This window comes from Orbicella faveolata, unplaced genomic scaffold (genome assembly GCF_042242905.1).
Source record: "Orbicella faveolata isolate gen_17 unplaced genomic scaffold, um_ofav_v1 contig_1, whole genome shotgun sequence".
Taxonomy (NCBI): Eukaryota; Metazoa; Cnidaria; class Anthozoa; order Scleractinia; family Merulinidae; genus Orbicella; species Orbicella faveolata.
This window is the reverse complement of record NW_028301536.1, coordinates 5,576,181-5,594,929: the sequence shown is the minus strand read 5'-3', so window position 1 is coordinate 5,594,929 and position 18,749 is coordinate 5,576,181. Positions and strand designations below refer to the sequence as shown.

Here is an 18,749-nt window from a genome sequence, read left to right as displayed (position 1 = left end):
GACGGAAATTTCCCAAATTTGGAAAAACAGCGCGCTCGTAATGAACCGGAAGCCAATCGAAGTCAACTTTCGAAACTTCCATAACAAACATCTTGTGTTCTAAAGTTCCTGTAATTTGTTTCAACACCTGTTGGCCGGGCTTCAGATGGTCTTGTTATGTTCCTGTGAGCAAAATGCGTACCTTTGTCGCATTAGTTTTATTTTTGACAATTTTGTTCGCAGCCGATGGCGACATTGACGAAGAAGAAGAAAAACTTCCAACGAAATGCCACGGTATGTGAGTAAAACTGGACTTCACTTGTTCATTTTTCGGTTTAAGTTGAATATTTTGCAGATGTTTACTCGGGAAATAAGGGGGCCTCAATCAATCTGCTTTTGTGAAAGATGTAGTTGTCAAAAAGAATCGGCATTTTAGAAGGTATCTCTTTTTATTTAAGCTTAAGTAATATTTTTAACGAGGTACAGTGTTCAGTTTGGTTCATTTTGGCTCTTTCAATCTTTGATCGACCGAATGGCTCTTGTCGGATTGATCGATCTAGTTGGATCTTCTTCCTTGAGCAAATCAAATATTCTTACGTTCGGATTGAACAGATCGTATAAAATGTCTTAATGTTTACCAGAGTGCACTGTACAAGCCTGAAAGACATGCAAACACAACGCAGCTTTGAACTCTTTTGCACGAGCTTTTTGCGGCTTTATCAGGTTTCTCTTGAGTGCGTCATGTTATGTATATTTCTGTAGCTGATTAAATCATTCATAAGCTAGAAAAAGTAGCAATTTATGTTCTCTTGAATACTTATAAATTCCACTCTTGCTTAAGAGCTGTTCATCAATTTAAGTCACAGTTGCTACGAGTTATTCAGGACTTTTTTCCCGCAATAGATCTATATATTTATGCAAAACACAACATTATTAATTCTTGGCCCCTTACCAAAGGACTTGTCAAAAGCTAATTGACGTTTTCTGTTTATGACATCCATACTGGACTATTGCAAAAAGAAATTATCAAAATAAATACTTTCTGACATGCTCAGAAGATAATGACTTTGGCAAGGAGAGTTTTAATTGCCTGAGTTTAAAGTGGAACAGCTGTTTGTTGGATAATAACTGCTGCAGTTAGTAAAGATGTCTGCATGATACTCCCATTATCCTTTCTACAGTATGTATGACTTCTGATAGCCAATGGTTTTATAGACTGCTATCACCTTTTCTATCACCTGATTCCTTTTGCCCTCACAAGGAGCGATCTAGTGTTGAATCCCAAACACTTGATTAGCCAATTACACTGGCAATGCATGCATTCTTAACAGGTTTTACTTGTTCAATTCCTTTTATAGTGATCTCTGGATTTGTGAATGTTAGAGGGGGCATAATATTATCTTTATTTAGTTGCATGATCTTTCTGAGAATTTGCATAATTATTAAGTCTGCGTGTGACAAATATATCACTCTATCTGCGACTGTGACATTAGACAGAACTTTTTTAATATTTGCAAAAGGAATCAACACTCTGAGACAGTGTCAGAAAAAATTTCTCAAGACACACATATACACCGTCCAATTGAAAGTTAACTAAAATTTAAAGAAATGTCTGTTTTTGAAGGAGCATTTACTCCAGACCTCCCCCTCCAACCCCTGCTAACAGAGCTATTAATAACATCCCATCACAGTTTGAGTCACTGACAATCAGGCTAGGCTAATGATTGAGTGCTTGAGTTACAACAAAAAAAGTTGTCAAAGAGGGGACTGTAAGAGATGATGGGTTGACATGTGTTCTATTGAATTCTCCAAAGTAACACGAAGTAAAGGTAAGATATGGGTATTTAAAGTAAAGAAAATTTATATTTCAAGCTACATGTACATGTAGGATCTGACAGAGCCCTGGGTGAAGCATTAAACATGTACATACATTAACCTTGGTAGCTAATCAAAGTTTGTATTGAACTGTGCAGTCTGCAAACACCTGGTACAAGAACTGGAAGATGAGCTTGAGAGGTCTGGTAAATCCAACGAAATATTCCGAACAGGGCAGATATTTCAGGAGCAGCGCAAAGAAATAAACTACAGAAAATCGTAAGTATTGTATTTCTGTACTAACTGTCAGTATCACCAGACTGTGACATACCTCTTCTTGTCATCCCTTGAATTAATATTCTAATGATGTGAGTTGATTCTTTGTGAAAAAAAAACTATTGTTGCAGTGATATGCCATGTATATGGTGGGCTCAAATTGATGTGCGATGCAGGGTATTACAGAATGTTAATAATTACATTTTTCTCAGCCTTAGTTAAACATTAAAGGAGAATAAGATTGGTAAAGAACTTCTCTGATTACCAGTATCTCAGTTATAACTGTACACAAAACATCTGCACAGCATTGTTGATTCTCTGTTAATTCTTGCAGTGAAGTACGGCTGAATGAAGCTCTTGAAAATGCCTGCACAAATGTTTTGGATTACAAGGTCCACAAAGACAAAATCAAGGCATTACGATATGAGAAAAGTAAGTATGAACAGCCTTGTATTTAATGCAAGTGATTTACAAAGGAGTGCAGCATGTATCTCAAGAACATGGCAGTTCTAAAGCTCTGGACCCACTTGGAGTAGGTGGGGCCCAGGGGTGTAGGGGGTACTCCTCAAAGTTCTTGATGAGTCTGAACCTTGGAATGTATGGTGTACCCTATTTCAGACCAAACTCTGTGATTTTCCATAACCTAAATTTAGATCTTTAAGCAAAAAATCTACACCCTATTTCAGACTTCTAAAATTAGCACCTGCTGTCTCTAACAATTATATGACCCCAGCTAGCCAGAAATGGCTCTCATTTGCATAAAAATTTGAGAAGGGCTACAAATTTGCCAATGTTGATGCAGAAAAATATTATAGTAAATTCCTTGTAAACAAAATATCCAATGCCAAGCCAGAGTGAAAAACATACCCAGCTTCAGACTAAAATGGTCAAAGTCTACACCCTTTTTCAGACCAAAACTGCTCAAAAACCATATAGGGCGGTATATAAGGAGTACCCCCTCCCCCCGCAAGGAGGGGGTGGATGGATGGGTGGTTACATTACATGTACTTCCCTTAAAACATAACACTTGGATAACACTCATCACTTATGGCTAGATTAATTGAAAAATTACATAAAATAAGGTTGTTTTTTCTGTTAATGAAAGTGGCAAAAGTTCATTTGAGGCCTTACACTACTGTCAAATGATATTAAAATTGTTTAAAAATCCAAGCTTTTGCCGATCGACGGCATCATCAGGGATAAGAGAAAATATTCAGCGTAAGGCTTATATACAGATGTAAGGTAAAAACGTGTGAAAAGCAAAAGAATGTGGGAGGTAAAATGCATGAGATAAATAATAAGGTACAAATATGAATAAAAACGAGTGATATGTATTGATCTAATGGGTAAGTGTCAAAGTACAAAGAGTCTCGAGATATGTTAAAATAATTATTAGAATAAAAGGTCCACGAATTTGTTGCATTCCTCTCAGGAGTTGAGGGCAGGTTTGTAGCTAGCTAGTTTCATATGTAAAACACTTCAAACAGTCGTAGATTTGTGAGGACGTTTTCTAGTACAATGGTCTGGATTTCTATGCCTTTTTAATTACCAGAGGAAAGTGTGACATTTAACACTCTGAAGGGTCTGAAGAATCGAGGAGTGAAAGTGGAGCTTGGATTTCCATATGAGATGTGGGACACGCCTGATGCTGAAGTCACACGGCTTAAGAGCAGGGTGAGAATCATTAATTTGTTGTTGCAGTAATGACAGTCTTTGAGTAGTGTTACATTATTATTAATAGCTTTGTAATATAGGTGGAGGTATGTTTATTATGCTTCTGGAGGGCTACAAATTTTCTCTCTGATCATATCTTTCTGTCACAAGTTTAGGCCCTCACTTATTTATAATAAATAATACTCTCTATCATCATAGACCTGCAATGCACGCAGCGAGCTAGATAATAAAGCTCTCTGCGTACATTGCAGGCCTATGATGATAGAGAATAAATTAGTACTAAACACTGAAATCTAGAAGAAGTAATGTATGAAGAAGAAGTAAAGTAATCTAGAAGAACTAATCTGGAAGAACTAATCTAGAAGAAGTAATGTTTCGCCTTCACTTCATCCTGCAAAGTGGTACATAAGGCCTTTCAACGTCCATCCTGTTGCTAACAATTTGTATCAGCCACTTCTGCCTGCACTTACATGTAACTCCTAACTGATTTCTCCATTCAGCTCTTTCACTCTCGTTTTCCACTGTCCTAATGTCCATGTCACCTTTGGCTTTCCTCACTTTCAGCACCTGTCTGGTGTCCATGACTCCATGCTACCTGCATGTAGTGCCATAATATGCAGTAATTTCCAGCTCTCCCCTCATAATGTCTCTTTCCACCTCCCCCCCTCTCCCTCCTCAACTCCCTTAACTTTCACCCAGGTGCATCATGCAGCCAACACTCTCCTCCATCGCTGGAAAATCATATTTCACAGCAACTTCAAAGCATGATGGGGTGTTTCCCTTGGTTGATTGAAGTTGTTGTGATTAGTTACAGTTGGTTTATTAACCCATATCCCAACCTCCAGACTGAAAGAATTAGGGGCTGTTCTTTATCGGGACTCTACCCCTCAACCAATCAAGCGAGGTTAGACCTGCCAAGGACCAAAGTCCCCTCCAGCACAGCTATCACATTCAGTTAGACATGCAAGCTCCACTACTATGACGAGGTGACAGCCCAAGGCGAGGACAAGCCTTTTTGTGATCTTTGATAATGTTAGTACTATTTTGTATCTAATCCATTTTTAGTGCGAACTGATGGTGGAGACTTACGAAGACGACTTAACAGAGTGGTACTGGCATCATCAGAAGGAAAACCTGACAAACTGGTTATGCATTGAGCGAGTGCTGGACCCTGGGGAGGAGGGTAAGGACTTTTTTCTGATTACAGGTGATTCAGGTCGGGTTGGAGGGGGGGGGGGGGGGGGGCAGGGGAGAGGACTGAATTGAAGTTTGGCATGAACCTACTCCATGTACAGTATCTGCTTTTGGGAAGGTGCTGGTCTTATGAGATTGTGACTCAGTCAGGAGGCCAAGCTGTGAAGTGTCAGTGTGGTCGTGAGATTTGAAAACAACTCTTAATTAAAAAGACATCAGAATTTTTTTCTTAGGTTCTTCTTTGGGGATGGCTGGAATTCAACCCCAACAGGTGTAAATTCAAAAACAAAATGTAACCTGAGTGATGTATTTTCAGAAAAGGTAGTTACGTTGAGACGTAAGAGACTTCAGCAAGGAGTGTTCTATAATATTTGATCAGATCTGCTAACCTTTCAAATGAAGAGAGGCAAAAGGGAGCTTGGAGAATTTCTTTGAGAATATTTGCAACCTGGGTCGCAAATACATGTATGTCGCCCCAATGAAGCTATATTAGGTGGTGAATTACGAGTAACGAATTTAACGGCTGAGAGATCTTTCCAACTAAAAAGAAAAAACTTTCTGGAAAAACTCGTTTTACATTATGGCGCAATGCAAAAAACTTTCATAATTCTAGCTGGGAACTAGTTTGTTGACCGAGATAAATTTTACATTGTAGAATGTTTCAACGAAACTGAGCCGGAAAAGAAAGATGAAGTCAAGGAGGGCGCTCACAATGTCGAGAGCAAAGAAAGAAAGGTTGAAGAAAACGAGAAAAAAGGAACTGGCAAAAAAGGAAAAAGCAAGGAGAAGAAAACACAGGGCAAGGGAAAGGACAAGAAGAAAGATGTGAAAAAATCCTCGAGCAAACAGGGCAAGCCTTCCCCGAGCAAAGAAGACGATTCAGAAAAAATTCAACGGCTAATCGGGGAGCAGGCTGAAGAACAAAAAGAAAACCGAAGGAACAGAAAAAGGGAATTTGTTGGCGGTAAAATTGATGAGCCGAAAAGACGAGAGCTCCAGATGAGACTCCGAGAGATTCACGATGTCGACCGACTTCGACGAGAGCTTCGGAAAATTAGGCAGCGAGAAATGACCGAAGACGATTACACACCGAAGGAACCTTGGGAACGCCACATGGACTCGAGCATTCCCGAAGAAGTCCGACGAGATATGAGACGCCATCGGCATGAGAGAATGCAGGAACCCGAAGACCTAAGGCGGGAGTTGCGAATGCGTGTAATGGATCTTGACGATGAAGATGATTTTATGGGAGAGAATTCCTTCGCTTTTCGCGAATTACGCCATCGCTACATGATGGAAGCGGAGGAAATTCGCGATCCTTCGGAGCTGAAGAAACGCATCGACGATCTCGATGCATTGTCGGCGATCTTTTCTGTCGGATACGATCGTGGGCGCCGAAGAGGACGACACGGCCGTCGTCACCATAGAGATGAACTGTGATAAGGAAGTGTCGCATGCAGGTGTTATCTTTTTCAGCCCCATTCTTGCGTACAAAGAGCGGCAACCCTTGCAGGCTTTGACATCTGGAAAGAGAAAAACCTCGTTTTCAGGGGCTCCTATCTGAGAAAAAGGTTCCAGGTCCTCTCGTTCAGTCAGCTTTACATAAGTAGGTAAAAGGATTCAATAAGATACTCTCGGTTAGTAGGTCGAGCCCTAGTTATCAAAAAATCAGTTCTGTTCAAGCACGGCACGCAAAGAAACAAGTGGCGTTTTTGATAAATTCTGTGAAAATACTCCAAGAATTTAGGATTGTTAGAAGCCCGTCAAATTCTCGAGCACATCAAACGTGACGTCAAGTCGCCGCTATGGCGACAGGTCATGTTTAGAAACCGCTCTCAAGAAAACCAGCGAGCTCATGGAGACGGAATGAGTTTGTACGGTTTTCTCCAATCCAAACGGTTGGGCCTATCCACAGACATGTATGGATGCTTATTATGGTTGTTTTGGGGTTGATGAAGATAACACTTGATCTGTATGAAGCCTAGAAACATGTGATAAACGGAAGCCTTTATCTATTTACACATCTTTGATACTGTATCAAAACAAATGATGCAAAATGAGTTGTATGTAGGTTATTTATTAGAAAATTGCTGAATAAAACTTTTTAAAACTATTTACTTCACTCTGCACATCTATTAAAAACGTTAAAAACCCATTTTGAGGGGATCAAGATTGAAGGAAGGAGTATTTTCTGTTTACCATTTCTTGCAGTTCCGTATAACTTTAAAGCCTGAAAGTATTGAATAAGGTACCGTAGTTGCTAATGTGGGAAAGTTATTGGCTAATACTCCTGATACTTCCTGCAAATTTCTGACGATAAAGACTTCCTTTCTCACCACCTCATCGCGCAAAAACCACGCAGATCGTTGAAGGGGAATTCTCGTGAAAAAATGAACTTTTTTTGGCGAGACAAGTGGGCTATTAGTCAGGGTTTGATTTTGACTACCTGTTTTGTCAAGAAGTTTTGAAACCCTTCCAACATCTCTCCCCTTCCGACTTCCTGTGTGTTTAAAAACATGCGATAAATGCATGCCATTTCACCAGCTTGTTAAAGATATTTTGCTTGTCTTAAGCTTTGTGTCTGTAAATAGACATTTGTAAGTGTACAACAGAACACTTGTTTGATAAAACTGCCAGTGTTCATCTTCCGATATGTTTAACATTAATATTGATGAAAATGATCTGAAACGCATTTAATCTTCCGGCCTTTCAACTTTAATAAACGTCCAATTTACATTACATTTTACCACGTCTTACTTTTTATCTATCCCTTAGCCAATTCAATGCAAAAAAAATAAAAATAAAAAACTTGCTAGTTTTCTCTTGAATAATTACGTTTTTGACGGACTGACGTAAACGAAAGTCAAAATATCTTTTCTTTGGTGCGTATTATCGACTTTTAGATCAAAAGATCAAGTTGTATAAAAATAGTAAATGAAGGCTTTACAACCCATTGGAGCGGGGTTAAAACGCTAAGGACATCTAGACTTCCCGTTGGCGATTGAGAAGGCGGGCGTTCTGTGACGTCGACAGTCTGTCCCGAGTGGCCTTGGTTCCTTTTGAAGCACTTTCATTTCCTTAACATGAAAATGTCGTTGACAAAGCTAGAGCTATTGAAGTGCTTCCAAGCTACTTTTTGATGTTGAGTGCTGTACGGGTTTTCTTTCCCATTCATAATACAATGTGTTTCGCCGGAATAGGTTCATTCAAATTAAAGTTCGTTGGACCTTTCACAGGTTTTTTTAAACTCGAACAGAGCAATCAATATCGGGGTGTTTCCATATACCTGCTGCAGTAAACAGTATAAAATTTCTTGGTTACAGTGGTTAAATGTTTATCACCAGTGAGCCTTTCATTCCTACCATTTTTATTTGCCATTTAATGATTATTGGAATACAGCGGTGTCTTAGGCCAGTTCGATACAGTGTTTTAAGTTTCAAATAGTCAGTTCTGTTTCGATTCTGTTTATAGTATAGTTTGGCAATCTTTGTTGTCATTCATAAAATTTTCAAAAAACTCCGCGGCAGCAATTCAATCAGAAATTAAAAGTTTCACAGTTAACCTACATGCAATAAACCATTCATTAGTTTTGAACTTAGCTTACAACTTAATGCTTTCAAAGCGTTTTTGAACTTTTGTTTTCTTTTCCATTTTATACAACTGGCAACTTTGGTTATGCCTTCAATCTACTATTTCGCCTTCGTTCTCCGCAAAATCATTGTATACAAAGTGTGTAACATTGCCTTACGAATCCCTCTCATTCGATAACAATAAATGAGCGGGTTGAGGGAAGAATTGATGTTAACAATTGTTAGCGTAAAATTGATTGCTATCCAGTTCCATGTTTTATAGCCTGTAATATTTCTCACAGCCAGGCAGATTGACCCAGGTAGATAACAGCATAAAAGCACGCAATATACTAGAAACATGTTCCAAGCTGATTTTGTTCGACGGCGCAGATTGTTGGGATCTGCTGCAACTTGGTGGCTTTTAATTTGCCTTTGATGCGAACGAGCGATGCGATAAATTTTCACATAGGCCACGGTGGAAATAACCAAATATAGTGCTATACCGATAGCGAAACGGAAGGATCCGTAAGCCGGGATAAACACAACCCAGACGATAGCGGAAATTGCACTCCAAAGCCATAACACAGCGAGAATTCGCCGGACCCTTTTCGTTGTGACAACATCTTCGTAGCGAAGGTGAAGACGAAGCGACAGATACCGTTCCAAGCTGATTGCGGTGACGGTTTGGAATGAAATAACAGACAGGAAGTTCCCTGAAATTCTCAAAGCAGCAGTAGATATGCAAGTAAAATTGGTTGTTCCTTGTGTAGCAAACAAGATTAAATTGGCAATGTAGAATGGTTGAACAAACAAGCCGACGCCCAGATCAGACATAGCTAATCCAATCAGCAACATGTTTGCTGGGGTACGGAGCGAACGTGAGCGCCATATTGAAATTATGACGAGAGCATTGGCCAGCGTCGCTATAATGGAGAAGGGAACGTTTACAGCAGCGTTTACAAAGAAAGCCGTCTTAAAGGGAGCATTCCCAACTGTTGTCATGTAGCGATAGCCATTGAAACGGTCGCAGAAGTTATTTTCTGAAAGGTCTGAAAAATTTGTCATATTGATCTTCGCAGCATGCAGAAGTGTGGAGTAAATCTCTAGCAACCTCTGGCTGGTAGTGAAACGCAATGTAGATGCAACTCGCTGAATTTTGCTTTTAAAAGGTGGGTTGTCCATCCAACCTTTTCAGCCAATCACAAGGCGAGCACGTGAAAAATATTAGCTTCACTTCAATGTTTTTCATCTCGGTGCGGATATATCGGCAACGAAAGTGGGCCGCGTTAATAGGCCTGTTAAACACATGACAGATATATTATATCTTGACCCCATGGCTTCTTTTTTTGCTAATTGCGTCAATAGCCAGATAAGCGAAGTACGTCTTGACGCAAAAGTTGTTCGGTATGGTTTGTTTTTAAACGAAAAATGAACACAATGTTTTAGCATTTTGTGCCGCGCGGTAAATAGTAAGCACCTTGGTTACAGTGTTTAATGTTTATCACCGCCGTGTGCCTTTTATTCCTAATGAAGACGGTTAAAATGCCGTAAAATAAAATCGTATTGTGTATCTGTTTTTATTCCGCCACCTAACAACAATTGGAATAAAGCAGTGATAGAAATAAGGGCGTTTACGATACAGTTTTAAGTTTGGAATAGTCAGTTCTGTTTCGATTCTGTTTGTGGTTTATTTTGGCAATCGTGGCTTCCATTCATATTCTTTTTTATAAAACCCGACTGTAGCATGCAACTCAATCAGAAGTTAGTTAGTGTAAAGTAAGGCCTGGGTCAGGAATGTAAAGTAGAATTATGGTTGGGCAGCTATATCTCTTGTTATATTTGTTTTACCAAGCTGAACTTTCCCCTGATTATAAAACTCGACGTCCTGGCTTGCCTCAACATATTATCTTGACCACGTGACATGTCACGTGATTATTTTGTTAAAATTTGGTAAATCGGCGAATTGGTGGCCAATTGTCACTCTATTGATCAATAAATGAGCGTTTGCGATACAAATTTAAATTATCTACCTTGCTACGTTTGGAATGATCTTCCTTGATTTCTTTTATAGAAGATATAAATGATCAAAAGTCGAATTTTGTTGAAAAAAGGACCTTTCAGCTTATAAAATTTTTCTGTGAAAAGAGGGACGGTCATTCCAAACGTGAGAGGATGGAAATAATTGACCTACATCTAAAACGCGTTTTTGCAGGATGTTGTTACTAATGTTGTTATGCGAATGGTCGATGCAGTAAATTTCCACCTAGGCCACGGTGGAAATGACCAAATATACAGTCGACTCCCGATAACTCGAACCTTCAAGTGAAATTCAAAAAGGTTCGAGTTTCGGGAGTTAATAACAAATAACCAGAAATAAGGCAAAAACAACAACAACAACAACAAAACAAAACAAAACAAAACAAACCAACGGTGTTTAATGTTTCCCTACTCATGCAGTATACATTTTAGTCAAATTTAATGCAATGTAAAAAATTTAGTGTAATATAAAAGAAAGAAAAAAGTTCACACGGCTGCTTCAAAATAAATTTAAATGTTCTGGACTACAGTAAACTGTTTGTTTAGACTTGTCACGTATTGGCCGACATGGTTCGAGTTATCGACGGTAAAATTATGTAGAAATTGACCCGAAAGGAAACGAAAGTTGCTTTAATGGGAGGTTCGAGTTATCGAGGGTTCGAGGGTTCGAGTCACCGAGGGTAAAAGTGCAGTAAATGTGTGACGGGAATCCAGGGGAAATCGATTTTGGTTCGAGTTAGCGAGAGTCGACTGTAGTACAATACCGATAGCAAAACAGTAGGACTTGTATGAGGGGACAAAAACCACCCAGACGATAGCGGAAATTCCACTCCAAAGCCATAACACAACGAGAATTCGCCGGACCCTCTTCATCGTAACAACATCTTCGTAGCGAAGGTGAAGACGAAGCGACAGATACCGTTTCTAGCTGATTGCAGTCACTGTTTCGAATGAAACAACAGACTGTAACGCGGCTGTTATTGTCAAGGCAGCAGCGGAAATGCAAGTAAAAGTCGATGTTCCTTGTTAAGCAAACGAGATTAAATGGGCAATGAAAAGTGGTTGAACAAACAAGCCGACACCCAGATCAGACATAGCTAATCCAATCAGCAACAAGTTTGTTGGGATACAGAGCGAGCGCGAGCGCCATTTGAAATTATCACAAGACAATTGGCCAGCGTCGCTATGATGGAGAAGGGAACGTTTACAGCAGCGTTTACAAATAAAAGAAAGCCGTCTTAAAGTGAGCATTCCCAGCTGTCGTCATGTAGCGATAGCCATTGAAAGTTATTTTCCAAAAGGCTCGCTGTGAAACGCAATGTAGATGCAACTCGCTGAATTTTGATTTTAAAAAGCGGGCTGTCCATCCAAGCTTTTGAGCCAAACACAACGCGAGCACGTGTAAAATATTGGCTTCACTTCAATGTTTTCCATCTCGGTACGGAAATATCGGCAACGACTGTGTGCCGCGACATTAGGTCTATTAAAAGCATGAGAAATATATTATATCTTGACCCCGTGGCTTCTGTTTTTCCTATTGCCGTCAATAGCCAGATAGGCGAAGTACATCTTGAGGCAAAATTTGTTCGATATTTTTCTTTTTTAAAAGAAAAATAGACACAATCATTCAGCATTTCGTTTTGCGCGGTTTTGGAGTACGTAGTTTTGGAAAGAATAAGCGAAGTTGATCGAGTGTAGAGTGTTGTTGTCACAGAAGAAAATTATTTCATTATCTTGAAAAAATCAATCATATCTTCGCGTGGGACAAATCGCTTATTTTAGTAATATGTACATCTGTTAAGGTTATCTGAATAGCTAAATCTTTCTTTAATATGGATGGAATGAGATCCCATTTTTTTCGCTTGGGTATCGGGGCTTGTCGCTGAAATGTCGATGTTACGTCTAAAACTGCAAGAAGTTGAAAGCCGAGCATTTCTCTGGATTTTCACTGCGTCAAAGGCATACTATTTGCGTATGTAAAGAAACGATGACCAGACGTGAATATTGTTTCAGTTTTTACCACAGCTAATTGCTTTGTCTACGAAGCTTTCGAGTCATGGCAAAGTTTTAATTTCATCGATGTCTGTTCTCTTTGGCAGAGAAAACTTAAGTAAAAGTTTATCTCAAGTGTCCGTTACAGTCCTTTAAATGAAAAACTGGTACGTGTAAATAGAAAACTTTCTCCAGATGAAAAGTCAGACAATTCTGTGTAATTAAAAAAGTCACGAATGAATTTGACAGCGTTAGTTTCATGTCAATTAGCAGGTAAAGATATTACGCTAGAAGCCGCAGAGTCACGGAATAACAGAATCTACTTAAAAATGTATTCTAGGGAAGGTGGGGGATATTGTCGCTGTTAGCTGAGGGATTTCAAATGTTCTCGTTCAAAACTTGGTGGCTGTATTGATGTCTTCTAAAAATTAAAAGATAATTTTAATAACTATGTAAAGAACAACATACGAACACATGTGCCCCTCCCCGCTAGAGCTAAACATAGATAAGATTAAACCTGCCAGGAACCAAGGTCCCCGCTAGCACACCCTTCATATTCAATTAGACATGCAAGCTTCACTACTATGACAAGGTGACAACCCAAGGTGAGGACAAGCCTTTCTGTGATCCTTAATAATATTAGTACTGTCTTGTATGTAATCAACTTTTCCTGTGAACTAATGTTGGAGACTTACAAAGACGAATTAACAGAGAGGTACTGACATCATCATCAGAGAGAAAACCTGACAAACTGGTTATGCATCAAGCGAGTGCTCTACCCTGGGGAGCAAGGTAAAGACTTCAAGTTTTTTATGATTTTTAGTTGATTGATTGAGTTGGGCGGAGGGAGGCTGGTGATGGGGAAGGAGGGGGGGGGGGGGGGGCCTGCTGAATTAAATGATGTCATAAACCTATTCCGTCTATCAGGTTTAGGAAAGGTGCTCGTTGTGCACGTAGCTTATAGGACTTTTAATCGACTTAGTAAGAGGCCGAGTTGTGAAGTGTCAGTGTGATCGTAAGATTTGAAAAAATAACCCTAATTAAAAAGACATCAGAAACTTGTTCTTTCGGGATGGCTGGAATTCAACCCTATAAACAGCTACAAATTCAAATCCAAAATGTGAACTGAATGATATATTTTTCCAAATCGGCAATTGAGACTCGAGAGACTTCAACAAGGAGAGTTCAATGATATTTGATCAGATCTGGTAACCTTTCCAGTAAATGGAGAGAGGCAAACGGAAGCTTGGAAATATTCTTGTGAATATATGCAGCTTCCAACCATTAACCAGGCAGTCTGGTAAGGCAGGAAGGGTGACTTATGAGTAACGAATTACTGAGAGATCTTTTCAACTGTCAAAACCAAAATTTGGGGAAAGCATAATGTAAAGGCCTTTTCTAATTCTAGCTTGGAACTGAAAAGCTTGTTTAACCCTGAGCCGGAAAAGAAAGACGAGGATAAAGATGAGACAAAAAGGATGAAGAAAACGAGAAAAAGGAAAGTAGCAAAAAGGGAAAGGGCATGGAGAACAAAACAAAGCGCAAGGTAAAAGACAGGAAGAATGATGTGAAAAAATCCTCTAGCAAACAGGGAAAGTCTTCCCCGAGCAAAGAAGATGATTAGGAAAAAAATTCAGCGCCTGATCACGCAGCAGGCTGAAGAACAAAAACAAAACCGAAGGAACAGAAAAAGGGAATTTGTTGGCGGTAAAATGGATGAGCCGAAAAGACGAGTGCTCCAGATGAGACTCCGAGAGATTCACGATGTCGACCGACTTGGACGAGAGGTTCGGAAAATTAGGTAGCGTGAAATGACCGAAGACGATCACACCCCGAAAGAACCTCGGGAACGCCACCTGGACTCGAGCATTCCCAAAGAAGTCCGACGAGATATGAGACGCCATCGGCATGAGAGAACGCAGGAACCCGAAGACCTAAGACAGCAGTTGCGAATGCGTGTAATGTATATTGACGACGAACATGATTTTATGGGAGAGAATTCCTTCGCTTTTCGCGAATTAAGCCATCTCTACATGATGGAGGCGGAGAAAATTCGCGATCCTTCGGAGCTGAAGAAACGGATTGACGATCTGAATGCACTGTCGGCGATCTTTTCTTTCGGATACGATCGTGGGCGCCGAAGAGGACGACACGGCTGGCATCACCATAGAGATGAACTGTGATAGGGAACCAGAAGTGCCACAGGACGTGCAGGTGTTATCTTTTTCAGCCCCATTCTTGCGTACAAACACCGGCAACCTATGCAGGTTTTGACATCTGGAAAGGGAAAATCCTCGTTTTCAGGGACGCTTCCCTGGGAACGAGGTTTCAAGTACTCTCGTTCAGTCAGCTTTACATAAGTAGGTAAAGGGATTCAATAAGGTACTCGCGGCTTGGTAGGTCGAGACAAATTGGCTAATAGTCAGGGTTTCATTTTGAACACCTGTTTTGTCAAGAAGTTTTGAAACCCTTCCAACATTTCTCCCCCTCCAACTTCCAGTGTGTTTATAAACAAGCGATAAATGCATGCCATTTCACCGGCTTGTTAAAGATATTTTGCTTGTGTTAAGCTTTGTCTCTGTAAATAGACAGTTGTAAGTGTACAACAGAACATGTAACATTAACTTTAATGAAAATGATCTGAAAAGAATTTCGTCCGGCCTTTCAACTTTGATGAAGGTCCTGTTTATATTACATTTTACCACTTCTTACATTTTATCTATCCCTGAACCAATTCAATGCAAAAAAAATAAATAAATAATAAAATAAATAAATAAAAATAAAAAAAAATTACTGCTTTTTTCTTGAATAATTACGTTTTTGACAGACTGACGTAAACGGAAGTCAAAATATCTTTTCTTTAGTACGTACTTTGTTCAAAAGTTCAAGTTGTATTAAAATAGTAAATAAAGGCCTTACAACTCATTGGAGCAGGGTGAAAACGCCAAGGACATAGACGTTCGTTGGCGATTGAGAAGGCTGGCGTTCCGTGACGTCGATAGTCTGTCGCCAGTGGCCTCGTTCGTTTTAGAGCACTTTCATTTCCTTAACATGAAAATCTCGTTCACAAAGCTAGAGCTATTAAAGTGCTCAGCTCCAAACTATTTTTTGATGATGAGTGCTGTACGGGTTTTCTTTCCCATTCATAGTACAATGTGTTTCGTCGGAACGTGTTCATTCAAATTGAAATTCGTTGGAGCTATTACAGGTTTTTTTTTAATCTACGAATTTTCAACAGAGCGATCAATATGATCGGGTGTTTACTTAAAGCAGTATAAAATTAAACAGTATAAAATTTCTTGGTTACAATGTTTACATGTTGATCACCAGTGAACCTTTTATTCCTACCATTTCTATTTGCCATTTAACGATTATTGGAATGCAGCAGTGTCTTAAGCCAGTTCGATACAGTGTTTTAAGTTTCAAATAGTCAGTTCTGTTTCGATTCTATTTATAGTTTATTCTGGTAATCTTGGTTGCCATTCATAATTTAAAAAAAAAAAACCGACTGTAGCAATTCAATCAGAAGTTAAAAGTTTCACAGTTAACCTACATGCAATAAACCATTCATCAGTTTTGAACTTAGCTGCACTTATACAACTTAATGTCTTCAAAGCGTCTTTTAACCTTTTTTTTTCTTTTCCATTTTATACAACTGGCAGCTTTGGTTATGCCTTCAATCTACTGTTTCGCTTTCGTTCTCCTCAAAATCATTGTATACAAAGTGTGTGCCATTGCCTTACGAATCTCTCTCATTCGGTAACAATAAATGAGCGGGTTGAGGGAAGAATTGATGTTAACAATTGTTAGTGTAAAATTAAGTGCTATCCAGTTCCATGTTTTATAGCCTGTAATATTTCTCACAGCTAAGCAGATTGACCAAGGTAGATAACAGCATAAAAGCACGCAATATACTAGAAACATGTTCCAAGCTGATTTTGTTCGACGGCGCAGATTGTTGGGATCTGCTGTAATTTGGTGGCTTTTGATTTGCCTTTGATGCGAACGAGCGATGCGATAAATTTTCACATAGGCCACGGTGGAAATAACCAAATATAGTGCTATACCAATGGCGAAACGGAAGGATCCGTAAGCCGGGATAAACACAACCCAGACGATAGCGGAAATTCCACTCCAAAGCCATAACACAGCGAGAATTCGCCGGACCCTCTTCGTCGTGACAACATCTTCGTAGCGAAGGTGAAGACGAAGCGACAGATACCGTTCCAAGCTGATTGCGGTGACGGTTTGGAATGAAATAACAGACAGGAAGTTTCCTGCAATTCTCAAAGCAACAGTAGATATGCAAGTAAAATTGGTTGTTCCTTGTGTAGCAAACGATATCAAATTGGCGATGAAGAACGGTTGAACACACAAGCCGACGCCCAGATCAGAGATAGCTAATCCAATCAGCAACATGTTTGCTGGGGTACGGAGCGAGCGCGAGCGCCATATTGATGTTATGACGAGAGCATTGGCCAGCGTCGCTATAATCGAGAAGGGAACGTTTACAGCAGCGTTTACAAAGAAAGCCGTCTTAAACGGAGCATTGCCAACTGTTGTCATGTAGCGATAGCCATTGAAACGGTCGCAGAAGTTATTTTCTGAAAGGTCTGGAAAGTTCGTCATATTGATCTTTGCAGCAGAAGTGTTGAAGCAAGTGGAGTAAGTCTCTAGTAACCTCTGGCTTGCTGTGAAACGCAATGTAGATGCAAGTCGCTGAATTTTGCTTTTAAAAGGTGGGCTGTCCATCCAACCTTTTCAGCCAATCACAAGGCGAGCACGTGAAAAATATTAGCTTCACTTCAATGTTTTTCACCTCGGTGCGGATATATCGGCAACGAAAGTGGGCCGCGTTAATAGGCCTGTTAAACACATGACAGATATATTATATCTTGACCCCATGGCTTCTTTTTTTGCTCATGTCGTCAATAGCCAGATAAGCGAAGTACGTCTTGACGCAAAAGTTGTTCGGTATGGTTCGTTTTTAAACGAAAAATGAACACAATGTTTTAGCATTTCGCGCCGCGCGGCAAACATTAAGCACGTTGGTTACAGTGTTTTAATGTTTATCACCGCAGTGTGCCTTTTATTCCTAATGAAGACGGTTAAAATGCCGTAAAATAAGATCGCATTTTGTATCTATTTTTTTATTTCGCCACTTGACAACAACTGGAATACAACAGTGATAGAAATCAGAGCGTTTACGATACAGTTTTAAGTTTGAAATAGTCAGTTCTGTTTCGATTCTGTTTATGGTTTATTGTGGCAATCGTGGCTTCCATTCTTTTTTTTTTTATAAGACCCACGGTAGCATGCAACTCAATCAGAAGTTTAACGAAAGGAAACAAATTTTTATTTTAAAAGTTTAAAAAGTCCTGATACCTATACAATAAACCATTTATCGTCATGACGTTTTTTTCACTTTAATTTTTTCTTTTCCATTTTATTTTAATGGTAACTTTTTTTAAAAAATATCTACTTTACATTCATTTTCCGCAAAATCATGGTATACAAAGTGTATGCCATTGCTCTACGAATTTCTCTCATTCAGTAACAATAAATGAGCGGGTTGATGGAATAATTGATTTTCAGAACTGTTAGTGTAAAGTTTGCTATCCAGTTCCATGTTTTATACTCAGGCAGTTTAAGGCCTGGGTCAGGAATGTAAAGTAGAATTATGGTTGGGCAGCTATATCTCTTGTTATATTTGTTTTACCAAGCTAAACTTTCCCCTGATTATAAAACTCTACGTCCTGGCTTGCCTTAACATGTAATTTTGACCACGTGACATGTCACGTGATCATTTTGTTAAAATTTGGTCAATCGGCGAATTGGTGGCGAATTGTCATTCTATTGATCAATAAATGAGCGTTTGCGATACAAATTTAAATTATCTACCTTGCTACGTTTGGAATGATCTTCCTTGATTTCGTTTATAGAAGAGATAAATGATCAAAAGTCGAATTTTGTTAAAAAAAGGACCTTTCACCCTATAAACTTTTCTGTGAAAAGAGGGACGGTCATTCCAAGCGTGAGAGGATGGAAACAATTGACCTGCATCTAAAACGCGTTTTTTGCAGGATGTTGTTACTAAAACCCGCCACCAATTCCTCAAATAATGGCTATTTTCCGCTAAACGTCACGTGACATGTCACGTGACCTGCCAGAAGTACCAATTCTACTTTAAAATGTTCAGGACGTCAAAACCTA

The 18,749-nt window shown here is 39.4% G+C and overlaps 4 protein-coding genes and 1 pseudogene across 4 annotated transcripts; 2 read left to right on the top strand and 3 right to left on the bottom strand.

The window, feature by feature from the left end:
* Positions 1–37: 37 nt before the first annotated feature.
* LOC110064722 (uncharacterized) lies at positions 38–7,051 on the top strand. The gene is made up of 6 exons (XM_089296964.1): positions 38–273; positions 1,953–2,073; positions 2,405–2,502; positions 3,623–3,744; positions 4,810–4,927; positions 5,594–7,051. Exons 1-6 carry the CDS (start codon positions 174–176, stop codon positions 6,376–6,378), a joined length of 1,344 nt encoding a protein of 447 aa, XP_089153090.1. The 5' UTR covers positions 38–173; the 3' UTR covers positions 6,379–7,051.
* Positions 7,052–8,288: 1,237 nt separating this feature from the next.
* LOC110064713 (adenosine receptor A2b-like) lies at positions 8,289–9,689 on the bottom strand. Its single transcript, XM_089297743.1, has one exon. The coding sequence runs from the start codon at positions 9,687–9,689 to the stop codon at positions 8,628–8,630; it is 1,062 nt and encodes a 353-aa protein (XP_089153869.1). The 3' UTR covers positions 8,289–8,627.
* A 904-nt stretch (positions 9,690–10,593) lies between these two features.
* Positions 10,594–12,477, bottom strand: LOC149117826 (uncharacterized; annotated as a pseudogene).
* A 1,855-nt stretch (positions 12,478–14,332) lies between these two features.
* On the top strand, positions 14,333–14,733 carry LOC149117825 (uncharacterized). The gene has a single exon (XM_089298702.1). The coding sequence runs from the start codon at positions 14,348–14,350 to the stop codon at positions 14,717–14,719; it is 372 nt and encodes a 123-aa protein (XP_089154828.1). The 5' UTR covers positions 14,333–14,347; the 3' UTR covers positions 14,720–14,733.
* Positions 14,734–15,725: 992 nt separating this feature from the next.
* On the bottom strand, positions 15,726–17,288 carry LOC149117824 (adenosine receptor A2b-like). The gene has a single exon (XM_089297603.1). The coding sequence runs from the start codon at positions 17,286–17,288 to the stop codon at positions 16,218–16,220; it is 1,071 nt and encodes a 356-aa protein (XP_089153729.1). The 3' UTR covers positions 15,726–16,217.
* Positions 17,289–18,749: the final 1,461 nt, after the last annotated feature.

What these genes read in the sequence shown, in the direction of transcription:
- LOC149117824 (XM_089297603.1), bottom strand. Translation starts at nt 17,288, where the DNA reads ATGGACAGCCCACCTTTTAAAAGCAAAATTCAGCGACTTGCATCTACA.
- LOC149117825 (XM_089298702.1), top strand. Translation starts at nt 14,348, where the DNA reads ATGACCGAAGACGATCACACCCCGAAAGAACCTCGGGAACGCCACCTG.
- LOC110064713 (XM_089297743.1), bottom strand. Translation starts at nt 9,689, where the DNA reads ATGGACAACCCACCTTTTAAAAGCAAAATTCAGCGAGTTGCATCTACA.
- LOC110064722 (XM_089296964.1), top strand. Translation starts at nt 174, where the DNA reads ATGCGTACCTTTGTCGCATTAGTTTTATTTTTGACAATTTTGTTCGCA. An exon ending in ACTTCCAACGAAATGCCACG is followed by an intron (nt 274 to 1,952) that starts GTATGTGAGTAA and finishes TGAACTGTGCAG; the next exon opens with TCTGCAAACACCTGGTACAA. An exon ending in GGCATTACGATATGAGAAAA is followed by an intron (nt 2,503 to 3,622) that starts GTAAGTATGAAC and finishes TTTAATTACCAG; the next exon opens with AGGAAAGTGTGACATTTAAC.